We start from the raw sequence: 21,515 nt of genomic DNA, 5'->3' as shown, positions 1-21,515 counted from the left end.
CGTCGCCCTCGCCTTCGTGCTGGGCGCGCCCCCCGCCTCGCTGCGACCCGCCATAGACGCCGAGGATTCGCTGTATGGCGACCTCATCGTCGGCAGATCCATAGACTCCTATTCGAATCTAACTCTTAAGACGTTGTCGATGCTAGAGTGGGCGGACACGTACTGCCCGCGCGCGCCGCGATTACTCAAGACGGACGACGACATGTTCATCAACGTGCCGCGCCTGCTCAAGTTCGCCACCGCCCCCAACAGGGTCAACGCAACCAAGACCATCTGGGGCAAGGTGGTCAAGAAGTCGCTGCCGAAGCGCACCACCAAGTCGAAGTACTATGTGTCACCGTTGCAGTTCCCCGGCAAGGTGACTGATATATTTTGTTGACTATTAGATGATTAACTGAAACAGACGTGTAGGCCATGGTTAGTTATGCTGTTGTGTTGTTACGTGTGCAGGTGTTCCCCGACTTCGCGACGGGTCCGGCGTACCTGGTGTCGGGGGACGCGGTGCGGCTGCTGCTGGGTGCGGCGGGGGGCGAGCGGTACTTGCGGCTGGAGGACGTGTTCGTGACGGGCGTGCTGGCGGCGCGGCTGAAGATATCGCGCGTGCACTCCGCGGAGTTCTACAACCGCAAGGTGGCGCCGCACCCGTGCGCGGTGCAGCGCGGCATCGCCATACACATGGTGCGCTACCACGAGCAGTTCGACCTCTGGAGGAAACTTCTAGACGGTAAGACGAAGTGTGCCAGCTAGCGATGACTCAACTCACACGCGCACAAATCAATATTCTATCCTTTGTATTAAAGTAAGTACAGATTATTGGATCGCCCTCTGAATATATCAAGTTTTTCTATAGCAATATTTATTAAAAGCGAATGAATTATTGTTTTGTGATTGGATATTGATTAGTTCTCAACTCTGATAGATGTTAAGTGAAAATGATATAAAGAAATATTAAATACTTTAGGAAATACTCTCGAATAAAAATGCTCTGTTTAATGACAAATATTTGAAGAAATCATTTTTATATTTTTAAAATTTTTAATTTTTTTAAAGGTTTTTTTTTACAAGGTGAATTAAAATTACAGGCTAGATCTTTTAGTTATTTTATAAAAAAAGATATTATTTTCAATAAACTAGGCTCATTGAATGTGTTAGGTTTGAACATTGTATAAACAGAATCTCTTATATACGTGAATCTCTATTTAAAACATATAATATTAAGTGTAAACAACCAGTGATAATTATATAAATGTCACAATTATTTTAAAAAAAAATGTATTTTTTTAAAATGAGTATTTTGTAGACTTTAGTTTTGAACTTATGGTATTTTTTTATGACTGAAATGAAAATAATCAACATAAAGTTGTATTTTTCCTTTTACAAAATTTATTTTATAACAATATTAATTGATATTTTACTTTTACATACTTTGTATTTTTTTTTATTTTCGAATTTTTTTTTTACAATCCGGTGATAAAAATTGTAGCTAGCAAAATTTATTTGTGTTATGTATATGAAGAATAAATATGTAAGAAAAGATGTACATATGTACAGTCGAACATGGATACACGAAAATCCAAAGGACTGCAAAATTTTTCTCGCTTACAAAGGTATCTATCTACGAGTTTCTCAATAATAGATGTCGTCCTTCGGGACCGGACTTTATCTTATTATAGGTTTCACACTTATCCGGTTCTAGATCATCCAGGTTTGACTGTATAAGTTAGAGAAGTGTGTCAGGCAATTTAAAAAATATTTCTTTTTCTCAAACTTTATTGCATTTCTTCGTATTTTCGTAATCTTTCAGATAACTTGAATAATTATTTATACATATTAATAGTTACTTTTAATATAAATACTCTGTGAATTGCGAAACATTCCATATATATATATATATATATGTGTTGTCAACATATTGTATGTTACGCTTTAAAATCTAGACTTACATTTCAAAAACATAATACTTTGTTCCAAACCAAATAGAACTAATTAAAAAATATTTGTCGTATAACTTTTACTACTTTTAATAAAATTAGCTATTTTTTTTTTTAAATATCACTTTGTTTTATCTAACAATTTTTTAATAAAATTACTGTAAAAGTGAAATTTAAAAATGGCCGCCATTTTAAGTAGGAACTGACAGTTGACAGTTTAGTCAATTTTATTGTTGGATCGAAAAGATATTTTATAATATTGTGAGTAACGGAATGTTTTACTTTTCAGATTTAGTTTTATTATATTATATAAACTTTTTATATGAATTTGTTTATTTTGAAATTATAACATATATATACATTGATATGTTAAATTGTATTTAAATTAACTTTATTGTGATAATTGAAGACAAACTCTTATCATTTTCAAATATTTTTGATTATTTATAATACATAATAAGTATGTGCTCATTCTCTTAAAGATAATGTTTGTGTTTATATATTTGATTTAATAATTTAAAATGTGTAATTCCAGTGAAATGAGTGTTGTACACTCACATGAACAATGTACGATTTGAGTTTACTATATGTATTTTTAACTATCTTTTTATATACTATATACATATTTAAAGTACAGTCTAATCTGGATAAGCGAGAGTCCGTATAACCGACAGTGTATTTCTCTCGCTTGTAAAGGTTTCTCGCTCATGAAGTCCCTCCGAGTAGGAATTTCTCGCTTATAAAGGTTTCTCGATTATCCAGGTTTGACTGTATTTATAAGAATATTAACTTATATCCAAATATGCTATTGTTTCTGTTTTATCAAAGAATATGATAAAGATGGGAATATGTATTTGTATTATACAATTCTTACATCAGTGGAAATGTACCTTAAGTTTAACCAACAAGTTTACTCGAATAGTAAAGTCACAACTTAATTTGTTACTCTCAAATGTAGTCAATTTTTTTGACATAAATTTTACTAATAACTCTAATGTCTCTAAATTTCTGAGATGATAACATTTATATAAATATTTGGTCTCAGAAACTCACTGGAAATGTCTCAATTTTTTGATCACAATTGTATCAGCCCTAAGTGTCAACTTCGCTGCCTTAAACAATACTCAATTTATTTTATATACAAAGTAACAGATTTAACTTTCGCTGGTCGAATGATTTGTATAACGAGATGTGTGGTCCCTCGAGCCGGATTTTGTTTAGTACTTAGTTGTGATGTTGTACATGTTGTGTGACAATGTACACGCAGGTAAGTATGCCTAGTATATATATTTGTATATAGAGTACAAAGTAGCGCGAGGATCGCTGCTCACGGACTTCAGCATTATAGGGATAATTTGTACTTTGCCTGTTTTTATATATTGTGGTAACACACAAATGATTGGGCTATTTGCAATTAGGAAACTTCACTCAAGTTTCTATATTGATTTCTCCCCTTCCTGAGTCTCTTCTCTGTCATGTGTTGAAGATCAAATGCGAAACAACTACTTGACGATTTGTGAACAGTAGTAATCACTTGAGATCAAAGAAAGTACTAAAAATAGGTACTAATCTATTAAAAATAATTTCTCATACTATTCCGTACATTACAATTAATTAAATAAAAAAACTGTTTTGAATTTACAATTAAGTTAAAATGAAGACATTACGTAACATAAAAGACTTCCATATATTTAATCATAAACATATCTCAGCGCTATCATGTGCCAGTGATATTTAATAAACTGCTAGCGCCATCTATTGAACACGAAACTACACTGAAACATATATTTTCTTAAATATGATAGTGTTTAGGTAAAATCCCTATTATGCGCATTCTGTATACGTATTCTGGTAAATGGTTGGTCTTCTGTCAGGTATCAGAATACGGATACAGTGGTAGTGTACTGTGACGTGAGATGACATGAGATGACATGTGTCAGTGATCAGTGTCGTGCGGCAGCGAGCCTCGAGCCGATAGTTTGTAGTTGTGTAAGTATTGTTGTAGATTTGGAATTGAAATGTAATCTTATGTACACATTCTGACTTTGGCCAAACGCCTTATGTAAATATAAATATATTGCATTCATGTAACAAGTGTTTTATTTTACCTTCCCACAGGTAAATACCCTAAACATGTGAGTACATGGGTTAGTTGTATGAATTTCGAAAAAAATAAGCGATATATTTAAGGAAGAATAACCTTACATACGTTGGTTTTTGTTAAATAAATATATTGAAAAATAATTTTAAATAAATTAAAAAAAATACTTTCCGAAATAACACATCAAAAGATAGATTGCGACAAATTCCAACAGATGGCGTAAGTTTCTTAGAGTTTGGTAAATTCTACAAAACATTATTTTATGATGTATTCAAATTTACTTTATCGTAGTATTAAAATTATTAAACAGTTTTATGGTTATAAAATTTGTTAGAGAATCTTACAAGTGAAAACTATTTTTTAAATTTTGAATTTGCCATCTTGTTTCATAGATGTCGCTTTTTGTGCGACACAACTGATTTTTATTATTTTTTTTTACTAAATTATTAAAAAGAAAACTGAAAAATGCAATTAATTTCTTTACGAGCTTATAAACTTATTAACTATATACAAAGTTTTTGTATCGCGTCATTACTCACATTATGATATGGATAAGTAAGGTGGTCTAACACACGCTATCAAAGTTTTTGTGTTCCGTCTGCATATATACGCTCGGAGAAGTAGAGTAAGTGTACTTGCTTCGGCAGTACATATACTAAAATTGGAACGATACAGAGAAGATTAGCATGGCCCCTGCGCAAGGATGACACGCAAAATCGTGAAGCGTTCCACATTTTTTGGACAATTTAAATTTAGTAACACAGGAAAATAAGAAGCGAAGTATGATTTTAGCAATGCCAAGGGGATTATATTAAACAGTGTACACATGAAATATTTTCAATAATTGTTATATTAAAAATTCTTATAAAGATACATAATTCAAAAAGCTTTGTTAATATTCAATCGGAAACAATTCTTCCCACAGTTTGATGCGATCTTCTTTGAGATTCGTCTTCACTGTCAACTGTTTGTTGATTTCTAAGTAGTTGCGCTTGTCAGGCGTCATGGCGGGCCAGTGCAGCCCGCTCAACTCGGGCAGATCCAAACCTCCGTATGCGTTCGGGTCTCTATAACAAAGTAATCCCAGTTAATGCACCAGTTTCATTACATCTCATGTTAATGGTTTTATTTGTTTGACATGTTGTACATACCCTGTCTTTGCGAATGTGTACCAGATTGCAGTCATCTTGTCGACTAGGTCAGCGTCCGGGCCGGTGGCGGGCACGTCCGGGAACCGGTAGCGCAGCGAGAACAGGTAGATCAAATCATCGTGGTGCACCGCGCCTGAAACAATCACACAAGCAAATTATAATACCTTACAACACATTGCTATTTTAATAAGTAGGAGTGGACTTTACATCAAATAGAAGCTCACCTGTGGGCTTGTTGGTGACGGGGTCCTCGTAGTGGCTGTGGTTGCCGATGTACGCGAATTCGTAGTAGTACACGGGATAGGGGGAGTGCCGGCACATCAGGTTGGCGAGTCTGTACACACAGAGGTTAGTAACGCCAACGAATATCAAACCGCTTTTGACATAATTAATAATGTGTAAAATATAAGCCACTTACCTGTGTACTGGAAAGCCTACAATAGCATCAGCGTACAGCTTCCCCAGTCTGCTGGCACTCTCTGCGTCATTGGCCAGTGGCCTGTTCCCCAGGTACACTTGTCTCAGTCGCGTCACCTGCGCACTAACGTTGTCCCGGGGCAGCACGAACGAAATGGGGGCGACCGTCTCCCACTCATTGTTGAATTTCGACCGCAGAGTATCGTTCCTTAGTGGATCTATAAGGAAATTTATTCCTCAAAAGAGAGAAATAATTCGAAAAGCTTTTGTATATGTAGCGTATACTAACAAAATGCCATCCAGAAGAACTCGTCTCTCGTTTGGCTGATGATGTACGGTACGGGGTGCATGCGGCCCGCGCGGACCGCGTCCAGCGGCTGCTCCACCAGGAACCGCTCCTGGCCGAAGTCCTTCTCCACCACCGGTCGCCAAATGCGCACTGGGTCGAACCCAAACTCCTGTTTAAATCGTAGGATTAATTAAAAACTATAGGTGTAGTAAAATATAGTTTCCTATTTAGTTGTTAGTACTAAATCGACTCTTCAAATAAGGTCTTACAAAATTCCTAAGAGAAGGAAGATATAATGAACTATTGGAGTCTTTACTCACATAGAATCCTCGCAAGGAGTAACCGATATCTCTCCAACTCTTGGTCTTGAGGCAGTCGATGATCTCCGTGGAGCTGGTGGTGCTGCAATTGAGGAGCTGGGCCTGGCGCACGGCGAGGCTCTTCAGGTGGTGCGGGCTGAGCGAGCTGCCTATTGGAGACCCGCTCATGCTTATTGCTCGGTGGAAGAGACCTGGAATTAAATGTCAAGATTGTAATATTTTAGTTATGTAATGTGGATTCTGCAAGGTGAAAATTAGTACGGATTTATTAAAGATCGGGGTTTGGTAGGAAGATAATATATAATTTGTGTGATTGACCTTTGGACATTGGCGATAACATGTGTAAGAAGACGCTATGTGAGCCCGCGCTGCACCCGGTGATGGTGACGAGGTCGGGGTCGCCGCCGAACGCAGCGATGTTGCGACGCACCCAGCGCAGCGCCGCCACCTGGTCCTTGAACCCGTTATTGCCCGGTGCCACCTCGTCGCCCGTACACAGGAAGCCTGACTCAGGATACTTGCAGTTAAAAGATACGTCATCAAACAACTTCCCTTGACGTATACATTTACTTATCTTTTATAAGAAAATGTCGAAGAGTTTTGCAGAGTAGTTATTACCTAGTGAGCCGAGACGGTAGTTGATGGTGACGAGAACAATGTCTCGGTCCAGCAGGTAGTGCGGACCCGCCACATCACTGCGCCCGGAGAATACATAGAAGCCTCCCGCGTGGATGTAGAACACCACAGGTAAACGTTGACCACTGCAAGGTGCAATGACACAAATAAACACAATACTCAGTACCTAGATTATTTTTGTAGATTCTAAGTTAGAATGTTTCGAATTGTGAAACTAGATAGAGGAAATAATATTACTCATATTGGTCAAAAGCTCAAACTATAAGTAACTCAATGGCAATATGTCCAAAAAATGTGGAACGCTTCACGATTTTGCGTGTCATCCTTGCGCAGGGGCCATGCTAATCTTCTCTGTATCGTTCCAATTTTAGTATATGTACTGCCGAAGCAAGTACACTAACTCTACTTGTCCGAGCGTATATATGCAGACGGAATAGAAAAACTTTGATAGCGTGTGTTAGGCCGTTGATCAATAAAGATATTTATCAAGTTCTAGGACTGAAAGCACGGCATATATTAATTGTTGATTATTTAAGAGGAATGATTTTGATTAATTCAGTACATTTTTTAAATTAATTTATTTAATTATACCATGAATACTGTTGCTATTTTTCAGCAACAATTTTTAACAAAACATCTGCAGATGGCAGGCATATGAATTATATGCCTGCCATCTGTTGGAATTTATAAAAATGTTATACTCTATAGCTTTTATTTTTCGTCAATAGCCGCCTCTTTTTATTTTCAGCTTTGGAAAATACTGACATCTATTAGTATTTCTTGGAAACAACCAAGCATCAAAATCGGGAATTTCTAAAATGTCCAATAGATGGCGCACAACTCTTCATATTTCAAATGTTTCAAATTCATTATTCATGTAAACTTACTCTTTTTTATTTACTTATTATTACGAATAAAGAAAATTAAAACTCAATAACAAAATCAATGACTTGCACGAATGTAACTAGAATTAATTAAAAAATAAAAATGGTTAATTAACGTTCGGTTTCTAAAATTATCGATAGATGGCGTCAAGATTATTTCAAAATGATTTTCATGTATTTTATAATTTAATTCAAAAAATTAATACAATAAGCTAAATTAAATTACAAATAATACGTTTCAAATTATTAAATTAAAGTAATTTTTTTAACGATTAAAAGCAGAGTTATAAAATTAACAAAAAGAGCGTCCTAACACACGCTATCAAAGTTTTTGTGTTCCGTCTGCATATATACGCTCGGAGAAGTAAAGTTAGTGTACTTGCTTCGGCAGTACATATACTAAAATTGGAACGATACAGAGAAGATTAGCATGGCCCCTGCGCAAGGATGACACGCAAAATCGTGAAGCGTTCCACATTTTTTGGACAATTTAAATTTAACTTGTAAACGTATAGGAGCAAAATCATAAAATACTTCGGTCCAAAGAAATTTTATTTTAAAAATTTATGTTCTTTGTTTATGAAATTATTTTAGTTAATTACAAACACCTTTTAAATATCCTACCTTGTGTGGCTTGGCGTGTAGACATTAATTCTGAGGCAGTCTTCATCTAGGTAGTAGCCCTGGCGCGCTGGCCGGGGGCAGGCGGGACCTTCCGTAGTCGCATTCACCTTTTCATTGTATGACATGATGGGAACTGGTGGCTGGGGGTCATAACACAACACAACAGGGTGTTTAAAGTTTATTGATTAGGGTTGACGCGATCTATGGATCGAAGTCAATCTTTAGAAAAAACGTCAATATTTAAATATCTATTGTACATACCTGAAATCTTAGTTCACCGACAGGAGGCTCAGCGTATCGGATTCCCCGGTAGGCCTCGAAGGCCCGCCCGCGCCGTGTCTGCATCATGGACCCTCGGATGGGGCCCGACGGGGTCATCACAACAGGGAATTGTTCGGCTTGAGAACCTAAAATGCATGATTACTGGATCATATTTTAAAATATTTATTATATTCGAGGTTCAAAGACATAACACGTCTAGGAATTTGTAAGTTTTTTACGGTATAAAACACATTGGAATCCCGGAGAGAGGAGTTATTTCTATATATTCTCGTATTATGAGTATGTATGAGTTATCAAAAGTATATTCTCTGTTTAAATTTAAATTATTCACTGACCTTGACATCCATCTCCTTGGTCTGCGGTCCAGACAGAGGAGATAAGACATGCTAGCAGACAGGGAAGCAGACATCTGGACATGATGAAAGCGCGGGACAAACTGAATGTCTGACAAACACAACAATATACTGTAGTATCAAACAAAGTACATACAATCTGATTCATTATTGTACAGGAAAACCATACACTCATCTGTTTATTTCTTTAAGTAAAATAAAAAAGGTAACTTTTGAGAGATTTAATACATTTTTGAAATTGAAATTGTTATTCATTTTACTTAAATAATAAAAGTATTATACATTATTTAGTACTCGAACAAGTAATATAAGTTTATTTTTCTATATTATGGTTAGTTTATCAATCGAAAAGGTATAAAGTACACTGATAAAGGAAATTCTAATTCATAAATAAAGACGTAATAGTTTAAAAGAATAATGCGAGATGACGTATGAGGAAAATGTATAGATATTTGTCGCTGGGAAAGTCCGACTACGATTTGTATAGTATACAGTCCTATATAATTTACACACTTTAACAATGGTACTGTGGTTGAGCTCGCAACAACATCTTTAGTATGAATACGCCGTCTCCTCCGGACAGACCACACAGAAGACAAGAGTGAGAGTTATTCTGCGTGTAGTCTGAACAGTTCACGTGCCGGAGTCTAATTGAAGAAATAAAGATTGAAATATTCCTTTTCTATGCTTCCCCTGGTATCAAGTGTTTAGTAAAATATAGCTTTCGATTTGCAGGTCATTTTAATGAATACATATAAGCCTACTAGCTGTTGCTCGCGACTTATATTACTCGATACGCGAATTAAAAAAAAAACGTAGTTAGTAGATTATGCATTCTTCCAGAGTGGGTTTTAAATCTATGCCAAATTTCAGCCGATCTGGAGATACCTTCTAACATCCATCCAAATATGTATAATATTAGTAAGATAACGTGAAAATCTCTTTACAGACATGACTAGAAACATTGATGTAAACAAAAACTGCTGGCACTTGTTGAAATAAGACTGATTAGTTTTATATGTTACGTATCAGATCGCTTTCTAATTCTCAACGTTAGGGGTCAATAATTATCGTCAGAAGGTCAACACATGACATGTAACGCGTCTACATGATCACTTGGCAACTTAATTAAGTTAAGACATTGAGCGCGCATATGTAATATAAGTTAAAGTTCATGTCAAACTTTATGTTTAGTTTCATAGCAATTAACATTCAAGTTTTAAAAAAAATATTATTTAACATTTTTTCTTTCCAAAAATTATTGTGAATTTGTAACTATGTAAATAAAATTAAGTCTCGCGAAAAAATGTTTATTCGAAATGATTTAAATGAAAGTTAATTACAAATCGAAAATGTAAGTTGCCTCGTCACGATTATAATTATCTGATTGTAAAAAAAGACTACATAATTACGAAAACAAATACTTTGAATGAAAGTAAGTCGCGATAAACACGAAAACTACAAAATAATTGTGCTACTCTCCAATAGATGGCGTTGACAATTTGAAAAAGCTGATTGGAAATGCGCGCGAATTTCGAGGTGAACATCAAAATTGTATATTTACAATATATGGATGGAATTTATGATAAAAGGATATGAGTAAGGAGGGAATAAATTTCGATGTGACGGCTGACAGAATTTGTTTCATGAGATGTGTGAGGTTATAAATATTTTTTCTTTCTTTATTATGGAAGTGTTAAAACCTTTTCAAGTCTTTACAGGATTATTATATTATGACATATATATGTTAAACTGTTATTAAATATTATTGATATTAATATTTAAACTATAGATAAATGCTTCAAGATTGTTTTATATCGCGCCAAACGGGTTTGAAGTCGTGTACTGTCACCACCACAACACCACCACAGTGATCGCCTGGTGGTGACGGAGCGCGCGCGACACCACTTACTTACATCTAAGTTGCATCTAAGTCACATCTAAGTTCATCAAGTTTATAAAGTCATAAGTTATACGAGTTGTGAGTGTTTAATGTGATATTTTGCGCATCTTTAAAATCAACGGAAATTAAAAATCGATTTAGATTTTTTATTTCATTCGAATTATTTTTACTAATCATAATAAGAATTGAAAAACACCATCTATTATTTTACGATAGTATTTTATTTATTCCATTTTGTCTAAATTACTCAGATTATTTTTTGAGTACATCTCAAATATCTGAATATTGATTTCGTCCGCTAATGTATTAGGATTTTTTTATAAACTTGAATAACTCAAGTGATGCGATGTGAGAAATAAGTGTAGGTTTACATACAGTTGTAGTCTTAAATCCCAGCTGGCTTGTATACGATTGTTCAATAAATAATTTGATAAATATAGTAAAATATTTAATTTTTGACATCCATTCGATTTGATATTATAGTACACACTTTACGTTAGAAAAGTTTATTATTTGTTTGCAAAAAATGCCGATAACATGAATGTGCCGAATCGTAAGTTTTCTACCGAAACAGGAACATATTGCTATCTCAGTTTTCTTCAGTGTGGATGAAAGGGATGACTATACATATGTTTATTCAATTTATCTCTATATAAAAATAACATTGTTATATTTTTACCTTAATATCAAAAACTACAAAACAATTAATAAAATACTAGTGTTTGTAAAAAAATATATTTCGCAAATATAATGTATCTGCTCAACTCTCAGGACTTTGACGGGAAAGTAGCTTATGTAAATAGTCAAAAAAAACATACTAATATGGTAATTTTTCTTGTCTTCTATGTCGACGATGTCGTAGGCGGCTGCTAGTTTATTATAAAACATGCTATTTAATTTAAATAATAATATTACTATAGTTATATTATCACAGTATGTTATATTCAAGTCACGTATTTTAAATGATTAGCGACTGGAATTATATAAGTTGGAATAACTTATATTTAACTTAAAAAGGTAAAAAACAAGTTATGTTAATTAACATCTTAATGTTTGCTGTGAATCTTCGCAATATACAATAATATATATGAATATAGTATGTTGATATTCTGTTATATATAGATAAAATTTGTTTCATCAAAATAGTAAATAGTTACGTGACTTTCTAATTATCTACGACACTGTATGTACAATTACAATCTATTGATGGTTTACAATATAAACATTGAGCGTTGCTGCCTCAGGGGTCAAGCACTTGTCTTGTAATTTGCAGGTCCTGAGTTCGAATCCCGCCATATACCAATGTGTTTTCGATTTACATATGTACATTTATCCGACGGTACATTTATTCTTACGGTGAAGGAAAAAATAGTGATGCAACCTGCACATATCTGAGAAGAAATTCAAAGATATGTGTGAAGTTAACCCGCATTGGGCCAGCGTGGTTGACTATGACCTAATCACCGCTAACTTGGGGTAGGCTCCGAGCCCCTCGGTGGGGACGTTTAATGAGCTTATTATGATGAATATCAACACTTAGGGATTTCCTTAGTAAAGGTTAAATGTCCATTAGTGTGCCACTTAATTGGAAACAAAAGCACCTGTTTTTTTCTATTTGGAATAATACCGCGCAATATCTGTACAAGAATTCTGCGGACAGACGGACGAATCTTAAGTCTAAAGTTTTTGTTCTTGTTAGTATAAAATTGTTGATGTATACTAAAGTTGTTTTTCAACTTTTGTTTCAATCAAAATTAATATAATACTAAATTTGGAAACTAGTTAAATAAATCTTCAATATGTTTTTGTTTTGTGTTTTTTTACTTTTTTTTATGTTTATAAATATTTAATTCGTCTGACATTATATGATCCAACCATCAAGAACCTGCATAAAGGCATATTATTTTCTTTATTTTCATTTGAAACTGAATAAAAGAAACGACAAGGATAAAATACATTTGTAACAAAATTTGTAGTAAAAATCATTCATATATTTGAAGTTTCGTTGAACTTTTACAAATTGTTATATGTTCTAGAACTCTATGAATATAAATTCAAATAAGTCAGCTGTTTATGTAGAAATCTATGTCTTAACGTATCATAAACAAAATATTTGATTTTTTTATTATATCATATTCTAAACAAGTACAGAAAAAACTGGATGTTTTTCTACTTTCACTTGTCTTCGTCCATTCTCATATATAATTATCGTCTAAATTTTATTTAGTTTAGAGATCCGTATATATTTATACAAAAAAAATCAGTAAAATTTAATTTCACACAAAGACCAAGTTTTCTTAATAACCTAACTTGAAATGTATTAAAAAACCCCTTGATTTTTCATTTATTTCTAACTAACTGTCGCCCGTGGACTTCGTCCACGCAATAATAAAAAAACGTAATGAGTATGTCTATGTGTTCTTCTGGGTTAATATTCAACATCTATACCAAATTTCAGCTAAATCCATGTAGCCGTTCTGAAGATACGTTCTAAAAAACATCCATCCGTCTAAACATTCGCATTTATTATATTATATTATTAAATTAACAATTGTTATTCTTTTATGTTGATTTGTTTTTTAATTCTTTAAATTCTTTTTGCAATGTGAGCGTGCGACAAAACCATTTCATAAATATATTTTCTTTAATAAGTAAGAAATCTTTAAAGCTTAATTGTGTACAAGCCAGAAGGGGTTAAAACTGACAGCTGTTAAACGGTTAAATTAATAAATATAATACGGAACCGAAGAATGTAATTATTTTTAGTGCATTACATCATAAGTTGCGTGTTTAATTTCGTTACGGACACGAGTCGAGTTTTAATTCAAGTTGTTTGGAAGATTAATTGCCTTTTTCACTAATACACTTATAATTGCCTCAAACATACAAATAGTTAACCTTTTCAAAGCGGTCGAGAATATTTTGCAACATAACCTCAAAGAACATGTGAAGTGTCAAAATTCAATCGAAAAAAAAAATAAAGAATAGAAACAAATATGGCTGCCGATAAACAAAATGAACAACATATTAACAACGTTTTAAATATCAAAGAAAAAATAACAATAAACGTTGACAGTTCCGATGGCGCGAAAGAAAATCATAACCTCAAAATGGATGAAAATGGAGTTAATAATGATAAAAATAAATTGGATATGCCGAAAGATTTGTTAGGAGCTCCGAGAAGAGAACATAGAAGATCGTTCATGGAAGAAGAGAGTGCAAGAGAGAGAAGAAGATTAGTTCTCTTGAAGCAATGCTCGGCAATACTGAAGCAGGGAGAGCAGAAATACACCAAGGAATCTCTTCATAAAACCTTTCAAGATGAGGTTAGTAATTACCAGTAGTTATTGTGATTTGTTTATTTGAAATAATATTATAAATCGCTCCGCCTATGTATCCGCGGTTTTAATGGCCCAACACTATATTACCACATATTCTCAGCACATGATCATCATAAACTCTAAATTAATATTATTAAATACAACTTTCAATACAAGATGCCGAAATGTTTTTGCTATTGAATTAAAATACACTCCATTTTGAACTTTATTACAATCGATGAGGTTTTAAAATCATTATTAGAGTTTTAAATTGATCGTTTTATGGAAGGTTTTTGCTTCAATAAAATCGCATTTATTTTCGATTCAATGTAATTTGATATAATAAAATATTTCGAGATATTTTTCGCTCACAGGCATGCATGATAATGAGTTCATGTAATTTAGGTCAATTTTAAGAATTTCGTCTTTAATAAATACTTTTATAATAATAAAAAGCAATAATAAAATTTAAAGCAATAATTACAAGAAATTAATTTTCGAAATACGCAAACTTTTCTTCTAAATGTCCTCTTGAAATTTTAAGATCAATTTGCGAACTTTACTTCCCATCCCTACGTCCCCGTCACGTCTTCCACGGAGTTGTCCATTTGGAGCTCTTTGGAAATCATTATTTTTTATTATTTAACATTAGTAAAGTCAGTAACAACATCTGTTGCACGAATTGGCTTCGCCCATAGCAACACCACGACTACATAGAAGACAGTCGTCAAGTGGAAGCTATTCCAACTACAATCTGACGAGTGTGCCTACCGGAGGCCTAAATTTAGTCTTCTATCCCTTCCCTTGTCTTATAAAGAAAGTATGGTAAGTGTGATGGTAAGTGGATATTCCAGTTAAGAGGATGCATGGAAAGGAAAAACTGTAATTGCGAATGTCTATGGGCAAAGGTCGCTTTGCTATTTCGGCGCACACAGTTGGCCGCTTGCTCTTTTGCCACCTAATATTATAAAATATTTAATCAAAGAACACAGTTATTGTAGAAGGAAGCATAAAGCAGGTATTTATACCCGTCACATGGGCATAGGCACATTAAATCCTTTTTGCTCTTTCTCTTTAGTACACCGCCAGTTTAATGGCCCATTAGCAACGCATCTGAAGGTTTCTCTCTCGCTTTCACTAATGTGTAAATTATATGTTTTATCTCTCTCTCATATGTAAGGTAATCTTGAATAATGCATCCTGCACGGTTAGAGGATCCATCACTCACTAATTGTACATAATCTATCATTAAAGTATACCAATAGATAGATCTGTAATTTGTTGTGCTCATAGAGAGTCGGTGACTCAGGGGCCTTTGACTTGTAATCTGCAGGTCCGGAGTTCGAATCCTGTCATTTACCAATGTGATTTTCGATTTAGATATCCGACGTTCTTCTTCTTCGTCGTTACAGTCTTGTCAGACTGGTCGTGGTCATCAAGTATCAGTGACCCACTTTACCAGGCGCCGCCATTCCTCCCTAGTCGCTGCCTTTTTTGTACATTGGTGTAGGGGAACATCCACAGCCGCTCTGATTTGGTCGGTCCGCCTCATAGGCGATCTTCCTCATTGTCTGATGCCCTCAACTTTTACCTGCACCACCAAGCAAGACGTTCTTACGGTGAAGGAAAACATCGTGATGCTGTACATATCTGAGAAGAAATTCAAACATATGTGTGAAATCAACCGGCACTGTGTTAGCGTGGTTGACCTCCTAACTTAGGGTAGGCTCCGAGCACCTCAGTGGGGACTTATAGTGAGTTGATGATGATGATAGAACGTACAATTAAACGAAGTTATTCGCCCGTATATTCAATATGAATGAGAAATCACAACAAACCCATCTAAACAATTTTAATTTTATACTTTTAATTACAAACTGAAATGTCATCTATTTAAACAATAACATTCCAAAATAAAACCACAGACAATAAATATTTCCAGCCAGTGAAATGTGTAAATAATATACAATTTGATAAATATAAATATTTTTATTATATATTTCTTTCTTGATGTTTCTATGTACAAAGTTAAAATTAAAAGTAACATAGCTAAGTCTCACATTTACTACGAAATGATTTGATAGTTTAATAAATAATCTTAGCTTTATATTACAAAGGTTCCCCGCTGCGTTTTGACGCGTACGCACTGCGCAGGCGCAACCTTTTCTGTTATAGTAATTTATCATGTGATGAATAATTATTCTTCTATCTTTATCGTCTATCTGCTGGAAACCTATTTAATTGTTATAAAAGATCACTATACGTCCGATCATTGAGGCGCTCCGAGCCTACCTTATGTTAGGGATGACTAGGCCATAGTCAACCGCACTGGTTCATTTCGAGTTGACTTCACACATCTTTGAATTTCTTCATAGATGCAGGTTGCATTACAATATTTTTGTCAATATCCGATTTTATTATAAGAGGATAGGGCAAACGAGTAGCGGGAACAGCGAGGTGTTCATGGACATCTGCAATACCAGGGCAACCGTGAAATGATATGCTCGCTTCTTGGGATACTAAGTCGCAGCGGTTTTCAAACAACACGGCTGTGCGAGAAATTTTAGCAAAAATCCCACTGTTGTGGATTGCCACCCATTGAGATGGCCGACTGTAGTCTTGACATATGTCAAAACATTTTTATATGCAATTATTGTCCTATGATAAAACTAACTTACTCACGGGCCAGATAAGTTAATCATACTATAAACTTAGCGTTACTTAACCTTCATAATTACCGACACTAGATACAAAAAACAAGTGTAACAAGTGATTGGTCAGAGCTTACAGCACACGACCGCACACTGACCAATCAAGACACGTTGACCTAGATTTGTTTCTACCTAAACAATTGCACACAAATCTTGACAAGACTGGCTTAGCGACCTTATGTTGTACATACATATATGTAATAACTATATGTACAAACATATTTCATTTAATAAACACAGGAATAGTTAAAGAACAACGCAAGTCATACATATTAGGTTAAGTTAGTTTGCACTACAGTTTAACAGTAGTAGGACACGCTTTAACATCTTCGCACACATTGTCCAGATCACCCGCTAGAATACCACGACCACACAGAAGACACGTTTAAAGTGGAAGCAATTGCCAACTTCAGTCTGATTAGTTTGGGACCGGAGGCCTAACTTTAGTCCTCTTTCTCTTTCCACAATCTTCCGTATTAGAAAAAGATGCAAGGGAAAATATTCTTTCTGTGCATGCCCTTCTACGTCGATTAAAGGTAGGCAACGCATCTGCAATTGCGTATGTCTTAGGACTACGGTTGCTTTGTTATTTCAGCGATTTCAGGTGGTCGTTTGCTCTTACGTAAGTAGGTAAACTCTAACATATGTGACTAAACTGTATACTTATACTATGAAGCTTTATCAATTCATCCGTATTTTTTTCATCGATATTATCTAAATGAGTATTTAAATGTCTGTTATATTTATATGAATTTAGTTACAAAGTACACAAGCCTTGCTTTTTTTCAATAAAGTTTTAAACAATGTTTATACTTACACAACGACAACGTTAATTAGTTGGTTAAAATTCTTATACGACGTATAAGGCGTAGTTCCAATATTATACGCGCAAGCTATAACAGAAGCGTGCTAGTCTACACCAAATATAAACGCTAATTAAGAGATAAGGTCTAGATTTGATATCTAGACATGTCAGACGACTGGATTTCTTTGCCCGATATAGTTAGAATTATCTAGAATGTCTATCATTATGAAGATAAAAGACGTGAGAATAGGTTTAATATCAAATAAGTTTATTGAACTTATATTAAATAATATTTATATAATAAATTTATGGAATACTTTCACTCCTTAAATGAAATGTTCGTCGTGAAATGCACGATCTGGTTCAAATAAGGTAATTTGTAAAGTTACAAGATGAACACAGTAGGGGGCGCTTAAATCGCTTTTGTATATAAATAATTCAATGGACATTCAGCTTTTCACGATTGCAAGTATTTTAGTTGTATCGGAAAATGGTAAAAGGCATGGAAAATATCGGAAGCGAATACATAGCGAATTTCAAAAATGTATGAGCCTGTCGCGTGACTTATCAAAAGGTATTGTCAGTTCTATAAATTTTTGAAGTTCGTTATGGAATCGCCTCAGAGCGAATCCACTTTCTCTAGCCCCTATGACCCGATGACAGAGACGCTGCTATGGTCGAGTCGTCGAGTTCTATCACGAAATATATAAAACCTACTTAGATCTAGAAAATGCCATAAAAGAAAAAATACAAAACAACTAAAGGGAAGGATCTGGAACATTTTTTTGACATTTTAAGGGGCCCCCCCCTTAAAATGTCAAGTTAGTGTAAAGCCTTCTAATGTTCTAATTTTAAAAATTCGAAAATAAGAGTTATATCTTCTATGAGATCTCTTAAGAAATGTAACTCTTTCCGTCGTCTAAAAGAGCTTTTAAGAGACGTAACTCTCTTCATCACATTATGAGAGAGTAATAAATGTAATTCTTCACACTGTAACTCTTTTCGTCGAATGGGTTGAAATATCAGTCGTCTTATGTTTGCCGAGCTTCCGTACAAATCAACAGCTTAGCTTTAATTCACAATGACAGACAGACAAACGCTCGCGACTATTATACACTTGCCTAATGAGAACCGGCCTGACAGGCCTTGTGGTAACCACCTCCAGGCCAACTTACTTCTTATAACGTTACAGATAAGGAACATTGTAGCTTGTTATCAGATTCAGATGGCTTTGAGATAATCGTAAATCTTTCTTTTTGTATCACACCATCCCTAGAGTGCACAGAGTAGAGCAAGCATAGAGGTTTCACATTATTATATTATTTAAAATTTAAAACATCGACTGCAAGACCGACCATGAAAAAAACAATAAAATTAAGTTAACTATTGGAATTTGTTGTCTCTGCTCAACTTGTGCATCCAATGCCGGTTCTATAAATAATTAAATCAATTCACTCTGATAATTTATTATTCTGTGTATTTTATACGTGTTGAGCTTACGAAGGCATTGCGAGAGCGCATAGGAAGCTTAGGGCTGTGCCAAGAGTTTATCAAAATTTATTTAATTATCGAATCCTTTTATCTTTTATGGGATAAGTATTTTGTAAGCGGAATCCAAGGGTTTTGTTGACTCTGAAACACCAGTAACCACCCTTGTCCTATTATATAAAATATAGTTACCGCTATGTAATGAGACAGTTGGCGAAGAAAAGTTTAGTTTGTAATGTTGTTTGATGTTATTCCAATTCGTGTGTGAAATATTTAAGTCCACGTAGTAACTAAAATAGACAACGACTCGTATATAATGTGACAGCGAGTAAAATCTTTGTGGAATATTGTTATTTAATTATGAAAAATGAAGTTGGCAACCCTACATCTCCCCCGCGGCGTCAAAGCGCGCGCGACATCCGCCGCTGCTGTGCCGCGCTGCACCGCGCTGCGCCGCGGCCACAAGAACAGAAACAATTTGTATATGGTCACGTGATTAAGGTGATTTCTACACGGGCCCGCATACCGCACACTTTTTACATGCCTCCTGTACAATGACGATTGCAAACCATTAGTCTCTAGAATAACACCTTTAAAAGCATCAATGTACTTAATAAACAATTATGTGTTTTTACGGTTTAGACGGCAATACGCATAAAAGTAAGAGGGACTTTCTATTTTTTGCTTGTTGAAAACTTTAATACAAGATCTTTATACTTCCGTCTTAGTTATTTAACACATTAGTAAGATTATTTTAGATGTTTATAAATATTTTTTGTAAAGTTACCTTAACCATTAGGCTATTGACGCTTAAATTAGGTTATGGTTCACACTAGTTTAATGGCGGGGGTGCGAACCCACGACCGCAAGGGTAGGCCTACAACCATTGCTACTGGTACTTCAACCAGATGGTCCTTCGAGACAGATATATATCGTATATCTTTCTCCTGGGTGTTAACTCTTATAAATAGTAAACAGTTCGTGGAACGTTAAAAAAAACTAGCAGGCGATCCATCATGGCGTCGTGTGCTGGCGATAATTTTGTCATTTCAATCGCCAATTGATTGATAGTGGCGAAAGTGTTGCTTTTACCGACGGTAAAGAGTCTTGTTCAATTTTATGAAGTGTTTTTATAATAAAACTATTAACGAAAAGTATACTTGGGTCTGGTTAAAATTATTGGTTGACTTCACGCATATTTTTGAATTTCTTCGCCTGATATATGCAGCTTGCATCACGATGTTTTCCTTCACCGTAAGAACATCGACTTAAAGTACAAATCGGAAAATGGAAAAACACATTGGTACGGCGGAATTACGGCAAAGGTACAGTGAAACCAGGACCTGCAGATTACAAGTGCTTAACCCCTGAGCTACCAACAATCCTATGTACAACAATGTAAACAGGCGGATGGTATTACAATCTTCGCTTTCAACATCAAAATCGCTTAATCTAATAACGTATTAATTAAAGAAGGTCATACGCAAGCGAGCCGTGTGAGATTACACTAAGCCTCTTCGTACCAACACTATTAATTAAATACGCTCCACACAAATTTACATAATCCATTGCCTTGTTCAAGTCGACCGAGTTACAGCGCCGCGGCCGGATGTCACACGATTTATAGATCTGGTTGTGATGTTATTAATTAAATATAAGCTACAATTATTGCTACATACTAATAACTAGTAATATGTAAATTTAATACTTTAAAAATCAATTGAATAACGCAAAACTCCTAAAGAAACGATAATGTTGAAATCAATTTTTAAATATTTGTCTTTTAACAACGCGAATATTTAAATAGATGAATGGATGGATGTTTGTTTGAAGGTATTTTCATAACGGCTGCATGAATCTCGCTGAAACTTAGTATAAATGTAGAATATGGTCAAGAGGAAAACATAGGCTACTACTAATTAAAATTTTATTTTAATTTTACGCGGATGGATTCGCGGGCAACAGCTATCTTTTAAATAACATTTAATCTTTAATTAAATAAAGACGGTAGAGAAATCGATCTATCCGATGAAAAAGGTTACATCTCTTAAGAGACTTAAAATATCTCATCCGAGATGTGACCCTTTTCGCCGGATGATATGGAATACACATATAACCGCAATAAGAGTTGGAATTGTCCTTCACATACTACCTTAATTACCCTTATTCGATTATTTCAAAAACCCACACATTCCATACAACTAAACAATTTTAATGTCTCTATAAAACAACTTTGGTAAAATTCTTTTAACAAGATTTGAACATATATTTTTAATACAACCTAAATTGCGAAGGCTATT

The 21,515-nt window shown here is 34.7% G+C and overlaps 3 protein-coding genes across 8 annotated transcripts in view; 2 read left to right on the top strand and 1 right to left on the bottom strand.

Annotated features, from left to right (window-relative positions):
- Position 1: 1 nt before the first annotated feature.
- Positions 2-1,074, top strand: LOC106118520 (beta-1,3-galactosyltransferase 5; the record flags this gene model as incomplete). Its single annotated transcript, XM_013313180.1, has 2 exons — positions 2-358; positions 451-1,074. Coding segments are annotated over 2 exons (654 nt in total), but the record flags the coding sequence as incomplete, so codon positions are not given.
- Positions 1,075-4,815: 3,741 nt separating this feature from the next.
- Positions 4,816-9,086, bottom strand: LOC106118726 (esterase E4-like). The gene is made up of 11 exons (XM_013313472.1): positions 8,971-9,086; positions 8,615-8,760; positions 8,354-8,493; positions 6,828-6,970; positions 6,528-6,713; positions 6,210-6,400; positions 5,890-6,058; positions 5,602-5,818; positions 5,408-5,517; positions 5,184-5,316; positions 4,816-5,099 (listed from the first exon to the last, which is right to left on the bottom strand). The coding sequence occupies exons 1-11, from the start codon at positions 9,050-9,052 to the stop codon at positions 4,925-4,927; spliced, it is 1,692 nt and encodes a 563-aa protein (XP_013168926.1). The 5' UTR covers positions 9,053-9,086; the 3' UTR covers positions 4,816-4,924.
- A 1,795-nt stretch (positions 9,087-10,881) lies between these two features.
- Positions 10,882-21,515, top strand: part of Nox (NADPH oxidase) — a 25,719-nt gene continuing 15,085 nt past the window's right edge. The window contains exons 1-2 of one of the 6 annotated variants that reach the window (XM_013313466.1): positions 10,882-10,969; positions 13,800-14,217. In XM_013313466.1, coding sequence (XP_013168920.1) covers positions 13,888-14,217 — 330 coding nt within the window. In that variant the 5' untranslated portion in view covers positions 10,882-10,969; positions 13,800-13,887. Of the gene's footprint in view, positions 10,970-13,551; positions 14,218-21,515 lie in introns of those variants that run through there. The other 5 variants (XM_013313465.1, XM_013313464.1, XM_013313463.1 and 2 more) reach the window with 5 other exon arrangements.

The sequence above is a fragment of the Papilio xuthus genome, unplaced genomic scaffold (assembly GCF_000836235.2).
Source record: "Papilio xuthus unplaced genomic scaffold, Pxut_1.1 DF827570.1, whole genome shotgun sequence".
Classification (NCBI taxonomy): domain Eukaryota; kingdom Metazoa; phylum Arthropoda; class Insecta; order Lepidoptera; family Papilionidae; genus Papilio; species Papilio xuthus.
The sequence above is the reverse complement of the archived record's forward strand: the minus strand, read 5'-3'. Positions and strand labels throughout refer to the sequence as shown.

Excerpts from the sequence above, each read along its gene's own strand:
- LOC106118726 (XM_013313472.1), bottom strand. The coding sequence starts at position 9,052 with ATGTCCAGATGTCTGCTTCCCTGTCTGCTAGCATGTCTTATCTCCTCT. Across the intron at positions 5,819-5,889 it reads GTTCTTCTGGATGGCATTTT|ATCCACTAAGGAACGATACT; the intron begins GTTAGTATACGC and ends ATTTCCTTATAG. Across the intron at positions 5,317-5,407 it reads CGTCACCAACAAGCCCACAG|GCGCGGTGCACCACGATGAT; the intron begins GTGAGCTTCTAT and ends TGATTGTTTCAG.